Below are 11,956 nucleotides of genomic sequence, written 5' to 3'. Positions count from 1 at the left end.
AAATAGAAATAGAAAATGTTTTCTTCTTTTGAGAATGTGAGGGTTTTCTTTAACCTGAAAGCGAAACAGATTTTTTGTTTTGCTTTAACGAGAAAAAAAGGAACAAAAGAGCAATTGCCAGAGTGAAGCAGCTTCTCCCAGAAATTTCTGGACTCAACGTCCCTCGAGCTTGGCTCACCTGAGAGTAACCCCAAGGTGGAAAGAACCAACGCCTGCGCAGTGACAGCGCAGCCGTGTCGCCCCGCCCCCAGGTGCTGTCATCGGCCACGCCCTCTCTCCGCTCGCCCAAGTCCGGGGACGTGTGTTTCAGCTACACCGGCCCGACTGTTTTCCTTCCTTCCTCCGGTGCGTTCTGTTGTGTGATGGCGTCCGGACTGGTGAGGCTACTCCAGCAGGGGCCTCGCTGCCTCCTGGCTCCGGCCGCCCCCACGCTCGGCCCGCCAGTGCGGGGAGTGAAGAAGGGCCTCCGCGCCGCTTTCCGCTTCCAGAAGGAGTTGGAGCGGCGGCGCCTACTCCGGTGCCCGCCGCCGCCCATGCGCCGGTAGGAGACGCTTCGCGGGGCGTCGGGATGGTGGTCTGGTCACTGGGCCTTCTCCCCACTGCTTCGCACCGCCTGTGGATGCACGCCTGGCTTGAGCCTTAGGAGGTTTTCAGTAGAGACATCTGTGGGATGTGGACGGGTGGGCCGAGCCAAAGGAAATGGATTTGTGTCGAGAGCGCGAGAGCGCCGGGTGGCCCCCGACGCTTCAGAACTCCAGTGTAGAATGCTGTCTTCTGCAAATGGGGCCACCAGGATGGTAATCCTTACGTGGGCTTGGGTGTCATAGCTCCCGATTTGTAATGGCCTGATAATTCGGATAAGAGGGAAGAAAGCACTCCACAGCATTGTGAATTTGGGAGAAAAAATAATCTACATCGAGAAATCTACTATCTAAAGTAAAATTTTTAAAAGGTTAGCTTTAGATTTTGCCCTAATTCATCTTGTTCTAGTAGCAGGTTAGTAGCAGAAAGAGAGGCAAGTTTTTATAGCTCCAAATGTCATGCGCAAGCACAGGCATAACTCAGAGGTATTGTGAGTTTTGTTCCAGACCATCATAATAAAGTGAGTCACATGAATTTTTGAGTTTCCCAGTGCATTTAAAGGTTATATTTACACTATATTGTGGTCTATTATGTGTGTCTAAAAACGGTGTACACGTTTTAGTTTAAAAATACTTTATTCCAATAAAATGCTGACAGAAACAAAAAGTGACCACATCCAGGGTTGCCATAAACCTTCTGTTTGTAAAACATGCAGTATCCGTGAAGTGCAATAAAGTGCAATGCAATAAAATGAATGAGGTATATAAGGGACTTGAGCATCCATAGATTTTGTTATTCAAGGGGGTCTTGAGATTTTGTTATTCAAGGGGGTCTTGGAACCAATCTGCCACAGATATGGAGAGACAACTGAAATATAATATGCTTAGTGTTTATGGCCTGAATCTGTAACATTATAATTTGTATTTCATTCTTAGGTGTAAAACACAGTTCCATGATTACAGCACACATAAGGAACCTAAAAGGATAATGGCTTAGTCTTTGATGCTGAAGAACTACTTTAATGTGGCAGTTGGGTCAAAGAGAAAATTAATTCAACCATATATGTAGAATATGGCAAAGGACTACCAGTATTCATCTGACTAAAGTTTTAACATTTAGACTATGAGAGCCTGACATTAAAAGGAAACATAACCTTTTTCATTTCCTTTACATAAGTAATACTATTACAGCACTACGAAAAATTTTTAGAGTAGTAATATGTTCTCTTTACTGTCTTTTACTGTCTTTATATCTTTTCAGTTCAGAGAAGCCTGACTGGGATTACCATGCTGAAATACTAGCCTTTGGACCTCGACTACAGGAAACCTTCTCCTTAGATCTTCTCAAAACTGCATTTGTTAATAGCTGCTATATTAAAAGTGAGGAGGCCAAACGCCAAAAACTTGGGATAGAGAAAGAAGCAGTTCTTCTGAATCTTAAAAGTAATCAAGAACTATCTGAACAAGGGGCATCTTTTTCACAGACTTGTCTCACACAACTTCTTGAAGACGAGTACCCAGACATGCCCACTGAAGGCATCAGAAGTCTTGTTAACTTTCTCACTAGTGAAGAAATCGTATGTCACGTGGCTAGAAACTTAGCTGTGGAGCAGTTAACATTGAGTGCAGAGTTCCCAGTCCCTCCAACTATATTACAAAAGACTTTCTTTGCAGTAATTGGTGCCCTTCTTCAGAGCAGTGGACCTGAGAGGACTGCACTTTTCATCAGGGTAGGTAATTATTAATTGGATATGCTTGGACATACTTGAGGTTGACAGAAGGAAAAATTTCCTTTTGTAATTCATTTATTTGATATAATCACCTTGGAAGTGAATTTTTCTACCAACAAAAACTGAGAAAGACCTAAGGCTTTTTTTTTTTTAAAGGTTAAGAAAGAAAAGTTTATTTAAAAGTAAATTAGAGAGAGAAAGAGAAGGAAGAGAGAAGATTCACCTTCCCAAGGTGGGAGTTTTTTTTTTTAATGGTATTTCATTAAAAAATACCATTAAAATGGTAAATTAAAAAAAATTATATATATATTATATATATAATTTTTTTACCATTTTAATGGTATTTTATATATATTATATCTAAAATATATATTTTTTTATATATATATAATTTTTTTTTAATGGTATCTTCATTATTCCAGTTGTCTCTTATTGAGAACATCTTGAGAAGTGGCTATTAAATTCTGGTTGTGATTTCTGTATGACAGCAAGCCATACTGTCTTTAGCTTTATATCCTTAGAGCCAAGGGTAGTGCCTGCATGATAAATACTCAGTAGATCTTTGGTGAATGAATGATGTCAAATAATGCTGTGTAGTAGCCTAGTGTGGTTAGGAACTTAATGCTTAAGTACTAGCTGCTGTTCTGTTCTTCCAAGTGACCTAATCTTGAATTTCTGACTCCCTGTGATGTATAACTATGTGTGAGCTAACAGCTTAGCTCATTGAAATTCTTATGTAATTGATACGACTTGACTCCCACTGACCTTTTAGAATTTATTAACTGGGAGTTTTTATTCTCTACCATTGGATGAAAACAGGAATTTTTTGTTCAATCTTCAATTATAGAGAGTCTGCACAATCTCTTTAAGTCATAATAACAGACTTGATTCACACATTTGAATGTCATATTCTTTAAACCAGTATCACATGCTGATGAAATCTATTCATTTAGTTTTAATACATTTGATAATTTTGTTAGAGAAGAATACCTATATTAACTAACAATTCAGATTTTGTTCCTAGCTAAGACCTGTCTTCCTCCTTGCCCAGCTAGGGTTTACAATAGGTAGACTACCTACCTTCCCTCTAAAGATAGCTTTTTCCTTTTTTTTGAGTTGGAATCTCACACCCTCACCCAGGCTGGAGTACAGTGGCTAGCTCATGGCCACCCCAGTGTCGACCTGCTGGGCTCAGGCAATCCTTCTGCCTCAGCCTTCCAAGTAGCTGGAACTGCAAGTGAACGCTACCACACCTGGCTAATTTTTTTTTGGATTTAGTGTAGAGACGAGGTCTTGCCATGTTGCCCATGCTGGTCTTGAACCTGTGGGCTCAGGCAACTCTCTCATCTCGGCCTCCCAAAGTGCTGGAATTACAGACTTCAGCCACCATGCCCGGCCTAAAGATAGCTTTTTCTAAAGAAGTTCTCACAAAATCTTCCTTGATTTGCAGTCTCGTTATCCCTGTAGCCTGTTTGGGATTTTAAAACTGTCTAAATTTTTGGTCACCTCTTTGAAACTTCCACAAGACAGTCATGAGACTTGGAAATATTTACCATATTTTTCTCCCTTGTTAGCAGTTCCAGTTAAAGATCTTATTAAACATAGATAATTCAGATATCTATTTCTAAGTCAAGAGCTTTGATTTCTCCCATAGTAGAAGTGACAACTTTGGATTGTCTTATTCATTCATTCATCCACCTAATGTTGAAGGTCTTACTGCTGAGTTCTGGAGCCAGAGCCGAATAGGATTTTATCCTACTCACAGCTCATTAGGTCGGTGGAGTGAAATGTGGGAAGTGCTTTCATAGGGATACTAAGGTGCACAGGAACTCAGAGGAGCAACAACCAACTCTGTCTAGCAAGGTTAGGGAAGGTTGTACATAAGTGACATTCTCCCCTGAAAAGAACGGTTTGAGAAGATGTGTCAGGGATGAGCTTGTGCTTGGGAACTGCGGTTCATTTTCTGTGACTGGATCATATTGCATCTTGTAGTTAGAAAATGGTTTGGACATCAGTATCATTAGCAACATGGAGACCTTGTAAAAAAAAAAAAATCCAAATTCTCATCCACCACAGGATTTCTGGGAGGAGGACCTAGGAATCTGTATGATAACTAGCTCGTCAGGTGGTTTTTCTGCACCTGGAAATTTGAACAGCACTCTTCTTAGCCATGCTAAAAAGTATGTATTTGATGATCTTATGCAGATATAGCTGGAGGCGTTCTAAGTGGGAGGTTTCCATCAAACGTGCATTGTTTTTGAGCTGGGGTTTCACTCTCAACCAGGCTGTAGGGCAGTGGTACAATTAGGGCTCACCATAGCCTCGACCTCCTATGCTCAGGAGATCCTTCCACCACAACCTCCCAAATAGCGGAGACTACAGATGTGTGCCACCACACTGAGCTAAATTATTTTTCATTTTGTGTAGAGATGGAATCTCGCTATGTTGCCTAGGCTGGTCTTGAGCTCCTGGACTCAAGCAATCCTCCCACCTTGGCCTCCCAAAGTGCTTGGATTACAGGTGTGAGCCACCGCACCCGGCCCAGTTGTTCAGTTTAGAAACATTACTTCTTCATACTGCCTTCCTTTCTGGGAGATGAGATTGGAATATTCAACTCACACCCTACTGAGAGTTCTAATACCAAATTAATAAGACCAGGAGCAAAGAGGAAAAAGTGGAAGGTAATCACTCCAGAAAAACTGAGAATTCTTTATATATTCCTACTAATATTTTAGGCAAGGAAAAGAATTGCGTTTGTTTGCCCTACATTTGGTTATTCTATATGGCAGGTGACAACTCGCTGATTCATATATATGTGCATGTTACATATGTGTCCCATAAGACTTCTCCATCTTTGTACATTAAAACATTCAGAGTCTCCTGAGAATGGACTTACAAATTTTTTTATCGGTGAAACTCAAATTGAGTTCTGGTACTTGGAGACGGGTTGTAATAAAATTGACTTTATATTTTGTGAACTAAGGGATCTTTTAAAACTTCTTCCCTCCTGTCCCATTCATCTACCTTGTTATACTGCTATGTTTGTTAACACAAGTTAATTGCAATATGTAATTTTTGTGAGAATTAATGTTTGTTTCCATAGTTTCTATACAAAATAAATTTTTTTACTGGCAAAATGAGTTCTGTTTTGAATGTTCTTAATTTCTTTCTCAGTTTTTTTAGTCTTATAAAGAAGTATTGATATGTCATAGTTTTAAAAGACAGTTTGTGTGAAATTATAATTTAAATGATTTTTAAAGAAATTATTAACAGGGGATATATTGTCATCTAGAGGCCCCAAGTGTCCTTTTACATAAGTTTCTGCCAGGAGTTAATACTGTTTATTCATTAATTCAATTCTTTAGTGAAGAGGTAGGAATACAATTCTAAATTATAAGATAAGATTCTACCTTCTGTGGAATTTTCATAGATCATATTGCTTGAAATAGTTTTTTCAGGCTTTCACATTTTTTTAATCCAACTATGGTTTTTGTAATAAAATTTATATTAAAAATGCTGTGAGAGCCGGGCTCAGAGGCTCGGCCTGTAATCCTGTGCTTAGGGAAGTTGAGGTGAGTGAATTGGCTAAGCCTGGGGGTTTGAGACCCGCCTGGGCAACTTGGTGAGACCTCATCTCTACAATAAGTCAAAAAAATTAGCTGGGCATGGTAGCACGCGCCTGTAGTTCCAGCTACTTGGAAGACTGAGGCAGAAGGTTCGCTGGAGCCTAGCAGGTTGAGGCTGTGGTGGCCAGGAGTGGCCACTGCACTCCAGTCTGGGCAACAGAGTGAGACTACAACTCAAAAAAAAAAAAAAAAAATTCTGTGAGAATAAAAAAAGAATAATACATTTTGTCTTTCATTTCCCATTAACTTTGAAATTTCTGTTAGAAATGTACTTTGTGTCTTTTCTGATTCAAAAAGTGTACAAAAATGTACTTTGGATTGTGGTCCTAATTTTTTTTAATACTAATTTAAATGTATTAATTATATTTTTATATGCAGGACTTCTTAATTACCCAAATGACTGGAAAAGAGCTCTTTGAGATGTGGACAATAATAAATCCCATGGGGCTACTGGTAGAAGAATTGAAGAAAAGGAATATTTCACCTCCTGAATCTAGACTTACTAGGCAGTCCGGAAGCACCACAGCTTTGCCTTTGTATTTTGTTGGCTTATACTGGTTAGTGAAATTTTAACCTTAACTTTATAACTTTGATTGGAAGCCTTAAAAACAGGCTCTTCACATTCCATAAGGAATGTTAGCATTCCTTACCATAACCTCTTCAAATTTCTTGACATAACCTCTAATTGCATTAAAAGACTTGAAAAATCTCTTTCCTATGGTCATCTATTTTCTTACTTTCTTGCTGGTCATTCTGAGGGGGAAGGCAAATAATCTATGTTTTGCTAATAGTAGCTTTTGTTAGCCAACTATGTACTGTAGAATTTCATAGGACATGTGTTAACCTGAGTTTTTCTGTGTAAAAGTATGTTTTGACTCCACATGTTAGAGATTTAACCTTAATCGATTCTTGTCAACAGCTTCAGCTGAGCCTAGGAATGGGAATACCCATTTTAGTTGTGTCTAGTTTTAATAGAACACTAATAGTCAACATTTAGTGTTTATGCTGCTTCCTATCTTTTGAGAATAAACTAGAGTAGATAATAAATATATAAAATAATTATTTAATCTGAGCTAGTTTTGAAGATCTGAAGTATTTAACTTGAAATATAGACTTAATTTCTCATTCGTATTAAAGTTTAGATGACATTCAAATGGCTCAATCTTAGAAAAGGAAGGGCTTATTCTTCAAAATGTAAATCAACTCACGTTGGAAGCTTTTTAGTTTTGTTAATAAAAAAGTTGACCTATCCTAACTTAATTTCAGTTGTTAATATTAAAGTTTTAAATGTAAACATTTACTATCTAAAATGGCTAGATTAAAATTTAGGTAAATATTTTTCTAATTTTTGTATCACAAAAGACTTTATAAAACAATGGAAGACTTCACAAAGGAGACAATGGGTAGCATTGTAAAAAGTTTCATCTTCACTTTTAATTGAAGTGCAAAGCAAAAACAACGAGATACTTTTTTGCTTATCAGATTGGCAAACCTTAAAAACATCTTTTATCATTAATTCATACACTGATGATAGAACTGATAGAGAAAAGTAATGTACAATATTTCTGTGAGTAATTTTGACAGAACACCAAGAATCTTTAAAATGTTCATGCCCTTTTATTTTGGTCTTTCTACTTTTGATTGTCTGTCTTAGTACTGCAGACAAATTTGTGAACAAAATGTTCATTTGTTTACTTCTGTTTACCTCATACCTTGGACAGTTTCTGGGAGATACTGGTCAGTAAATAGTTGTTGAACTAACAAATTAGAAATAAGTTTAGTATCTCACAAGAGGGAAATGGTACATGCACATGATGGAATATAGAGGTAACATTTTAAAAGAATTTTTAAATGCATTGGGAAATTTGGGAAGTGATCTTTTATTTAAGAAAAAAATGTAAGAAGTGATTTGTCATAACACTACAGCGATTGTCATTGGGTAATAGTGTTCTTCTAGATTTTTACATAATGATTTAAAAAAATATAGCCAGTTGGCCAAGTATGGTGGTTCAAGCCTGTAATTCCAGCACTTTGGGAAGCCAAGGTGAGAGGATTGCCTGAGCTCAGGGGTTTGAGACCAGCCTGGGCAACTTGGTGAGACCCCCCACCCCCGTCTCTACAATTCATAAAAAAAAAAAAAAAAAAAATAGCCAGTGATATACTTTCAGCATCATTGATTAAAACCATGTTATTTCTCACCTTGTACAGATATGTATATATTTAATTATTATCATAAAGTTAATTTATATAATTAAACTTTGTTTCATTTCAAATTACTATCATAGCAGGTGTGGTGTATTTCAGCAAATTCCTTCCATGTTGCATTTCTTTTACTTGCATAGCTTTGCTCATTTTTCTTTAATTTGGTTCTGGTCTTCACTTTTAAGTCAACTTACATAGAATCAGAGTTATGGAGTGGAGCTTCTGTGCATGAAACTTTGAAAGACATGATTTTTTTAATTGCATGGGTGAAATTTTAGGAATTCAGGAAATTTCCAGGAATTAGTTAAGTACAATTGAGAAGTAGCAAAACAAATAAGATTATAGTTATTTAATGTGCACATCCTTTGTTCCCTTGAAGGAACGCTTTTACATTTTTAAAGAAGATAACTGTTTGTTTGTGATAATAGAAATATCAGTAGAGCATCAGGAATACCCATTTTAGTTGTGTCTAGTTTTAGTAGAACACTAATAGTCAACATTTAGTGTTTATGCTGCTTCCTCATCTTTTGAGAATAAACTAGAGTAGATAATAAATATATAAAATAATTATTTAATCTGAGCTAGTTTTGAAGATCTGAAGTATTTAACTTGAAATATAGACTTAATTTCTCATTCATATTAAAGTTTAGATGACAAATTCAAAAGTCTCAATTTTTTTCTTTCTTTTTTCTTTTTTTTTTTTTGAGTTGGAGTCTCACTCTGTCGCCCAGACTGGAGTGCAGTGGCCACTTCCGACCACCGCAGCCTCTACCTGCTGCGCTCTGGTGATCCTTCCACCTCAGCCTTCCGAGTAGCTGGAATTACAGGCGCTCACTACCACGCCTAGCTAATTTTTTTATTTATTGTAGAGATGCGGTCTCACCAAGTTGCCCAGGTGGGTCTCGAACCCGTGGGCTCAGGCAATCCACTCACCTCAGCCTCCCAAGGTGCGGGATTACAGGCTGAGCCACCGAGCCCAGCTTCAATTTTTTTCAGCAGAATCTTTGCTCAAGTTATATCACACAGTCAAAATGAATTTAAAATAATCTGGTTGTAGTTCTCGAGAATATTTTTATAGTTTCAGGTTTTTATAAGAAGATTTTATATAATCTTTCAACTCTCTCATCAACAATTAAAAAAATACTGGACCTAGAGACTTGTTTATATTTCTATGGAAACATAAGTGTATCTAATGACTATAATGAACTTTCAACAAGACTAGTTAAAATAAAAAAGATGATATCTAAAGCTATTGTGTTACTTCTGGTGGGTGTTATTATTAAAATAGGATTTAGAAGGCATAACTGCTTTGTGTCATAAGACACAAACTTAACAAGTGTTTGTTTTCTTTGTAGTGATAAAAAGTTGATTGCCGAAGGACCTGGTGAAACAGTATTGATTGCAGAAGAAGAAGCTGTTCGAGTGGCACTTAGAAAACTTTATGGATTTACGGAAAATAGACGGCCCTGGAACTACTCCAAGCCCAGAGAAAACTTGAGAGCAAAAAAGACCATCACTGCCAGCTAGGCAGCCAGGGATGTGGCACCCTGAAACTTGTGAGCAAAACAGTGAGAAGTCACAAGTGTTTGAAGCTAGTTATTTTCAGAATTGTAAAGCAACACATCTTACTCTTCATACTGTGTTCTTTTAATTAATTGTGTTAACCAGTTACAGGTTTTTTGTTTTTTTCTCAATTTTTTTTGTTTGATCAAGTCTTTTTTGGGAACATTTTCCCAAGAGTTTTTCCTAAAGTTCTTGATTTTATTATTGTATATAATTTGTATAGTTAGGTGTATTTCATTCCCCTGTTAGCTTTGAGGTATCAAAATTTGAATATTTGCCTTATGTGAATTTTGTGCTATAATACCAATAAAAAAGTTACTCTTTTTCTAAATGTTACTTTGTAGTTAAATTTGATATACCCAAGAATGGTAGGAAGTTGATTAACTTTGCTTCTTTAATAAAATTTTAACTAAAATAGTAATGCTATAACTCTTCGAGAAATGCAAGGTACAGAAGATTATAACTAGACAGCTATTTACATGAGCTCTCGAGTCTATCTTTGTACTTCTAATGTGTTTCTTAGTTATCCAGTTTTCATAAAATAAATGGCAGAAAAGGTAAATTTTATGCTTTTAAGAAATTGCCTTTTTTAAGAAATTGAAACTCAAAACCAGCTTAAAAGGTTGATAATGTTCTGAATTGTACAGCCCCAAATCTTTTTTTAAAATGTTGAAAAATAAAGTATGTATTTATCAATTCAATTTAGTATTCCATAATCATAATAATAGCTAATATGTACCAAGCACTGTTTTAAGTATTAGAACACATTTAATTTAATAGAGATTGTTCTGCTGTTGCTTTAATCCTCTCTGTTCAGTTCAGTAATCCTCCAACTGCAAATTCTCTTTGATTTATATCTTTTAAACTTTTTAGCAACAATAATTTTTAGTTTCAGTCTGCTGTAGTCATTCCCAGGGGTTAACAAGAAATAGGATAGGAAAGAGATGAAACATTATAAACAACATCACTTTTGTTATGAGATCTTTGAGTAAAGGAAGATGAAGAACCTTGGAAACTTTTCTGGCTAGGAAAATGGAACCTGAGTCACATGTTAAAGGGTTTGCAGTTGTCACAGGTAAAGCAGGGACTGTTTTTGGAGGGGAATGTTTGAGAAGTACCTAGTTGGCTGAATTGGCAGGTTAAATGTAAGTTACAGTTGACCCTTGAACAATGTGGGTTTAACCTGTGTGGGTCTATTTAAACTCAAATTTTCTTACCCCTCCTCCAGCCATGACACATCAAAACCAACTGCTCCTCTTCCTTCTCCTTCCCAGCCTACTTATTGTGAAGGCAATGAGGATGAAGACCTTTATGATGATCCACTTCTACTTAATGAACAGTAAATATATTTTTTCTTCCTTATGATTTTCTTAACATTCTTTTCTCTAGCTTACTTTATTATAAGAACACTATAGTACATATACAAAATATGTATTAATCTGCTATGCTACCAGTAAGGTTTCCAGTCAACAGTAGGTTATTAATAGTTATTTTTTTGTTTGTTTTTTGGAGTTGGAGTCTCACTCTGTCGCCCCGATTGAAGTGCAGTGGCCGCTCCCGGCCACCGCAGCCTCGACCTGCTGGGCTTCAGCGTTCCTTCTGCCTCAGCCTTCCAAGTAGCTGGAACTACAGGCGCGCGCTACCACACCTGGCTAATTTTTTGATTTATTGTAGAGATGAGGTCTCGCCAAGTTGCCCAGGCAGGTCTCGATCCCACGGGCTCAGGCAGTCCACTCACCTCAGCCTCCCAAGGCACAGGATTACAGGCTGAGCCACTGAGCCCGGCTAATAGTTACGTTTTTGAGGAGTCAAAAGTTATATACATTTTTTACTACAAGGGGTTCAGCACCCCAACACCCTCATTGTTCAAGGGTCAACTGCATTTCACCTTTTTTTTGGAGAGTTAATTACTAAACCTAACAATTGAATACAAGCATAGAGGACCAAACCCAGTAGTAAAATGCCACTTGTGTGTGTCATCCACAAGTAAATATGATAAGATAAGCACCTCATTGACATTGTCGGAGAAGAGATGATGTAATGAAAGTTTCTGGGAAGTAAAAGACAGGAAATATCTTCTAACTACTTAACTCTATCCAGAATATGTAAAATGACAGAATCTAACTAGTATATGATTCTAACACTTTTTAGGTAAACATTTAGAAAGTCTTTAGACAATTCATTTGTAAATTCTAGGAATCCTTTCCCACTCCCTCCCCCCACCTCTCCCCTACTTCTTAAGTAGTGCTGATAC

At 37.2% G+C, this 11,956-nt stretch overlaps 1 protein-coding gene across 1 annotated transcript; it reads left to right on the top strand.

Annotated features, from left to right (window-relative positions):
• Positions 1-296: 296 nt before the first annotated feature.
• Positions 297-10,403, top strand: MRPL44 (mitochondrial ribosomal protein L44). The gene is made up of 4 exons (XM_008067235.2): positions 297-541; positions 1,843-2,311; positions 6,316-6,494; positions 9,495-10,403. The coding sequence occupies exons 1-4, from the start codon at positions 363-365 to the stop codon at positions 9,664-9,666; spliced, it is 999 nt and encodes a 332-aa protein (XP_008065426.1). The 5' UTR covers positions 297-362; the 3' UTR covers positions 9,667-10,403.
• Positions 10,404-11,956: the final 1,553 nt, after the last annotated feature.

This window comes from Carlito syrichta, unplaced genomic scaffold, assembly GCF_000164805.1.
Source record: "Carlito syrichta isolate Samal-C Ts95f unplaced genomic scaffold, Tarsius_syrichta-2.0.1 Scaffold309429, whole genome shotgun sequence".
Lineage (NCBI taxonomy): Eukaryota > Metazoa > Chordata > Mammalia > Primates > Tarsiidae > Carlito > Carlito syrichta.
This window is presented reverse-complemented; position numbering and strand designations above follow the sequence as displayed.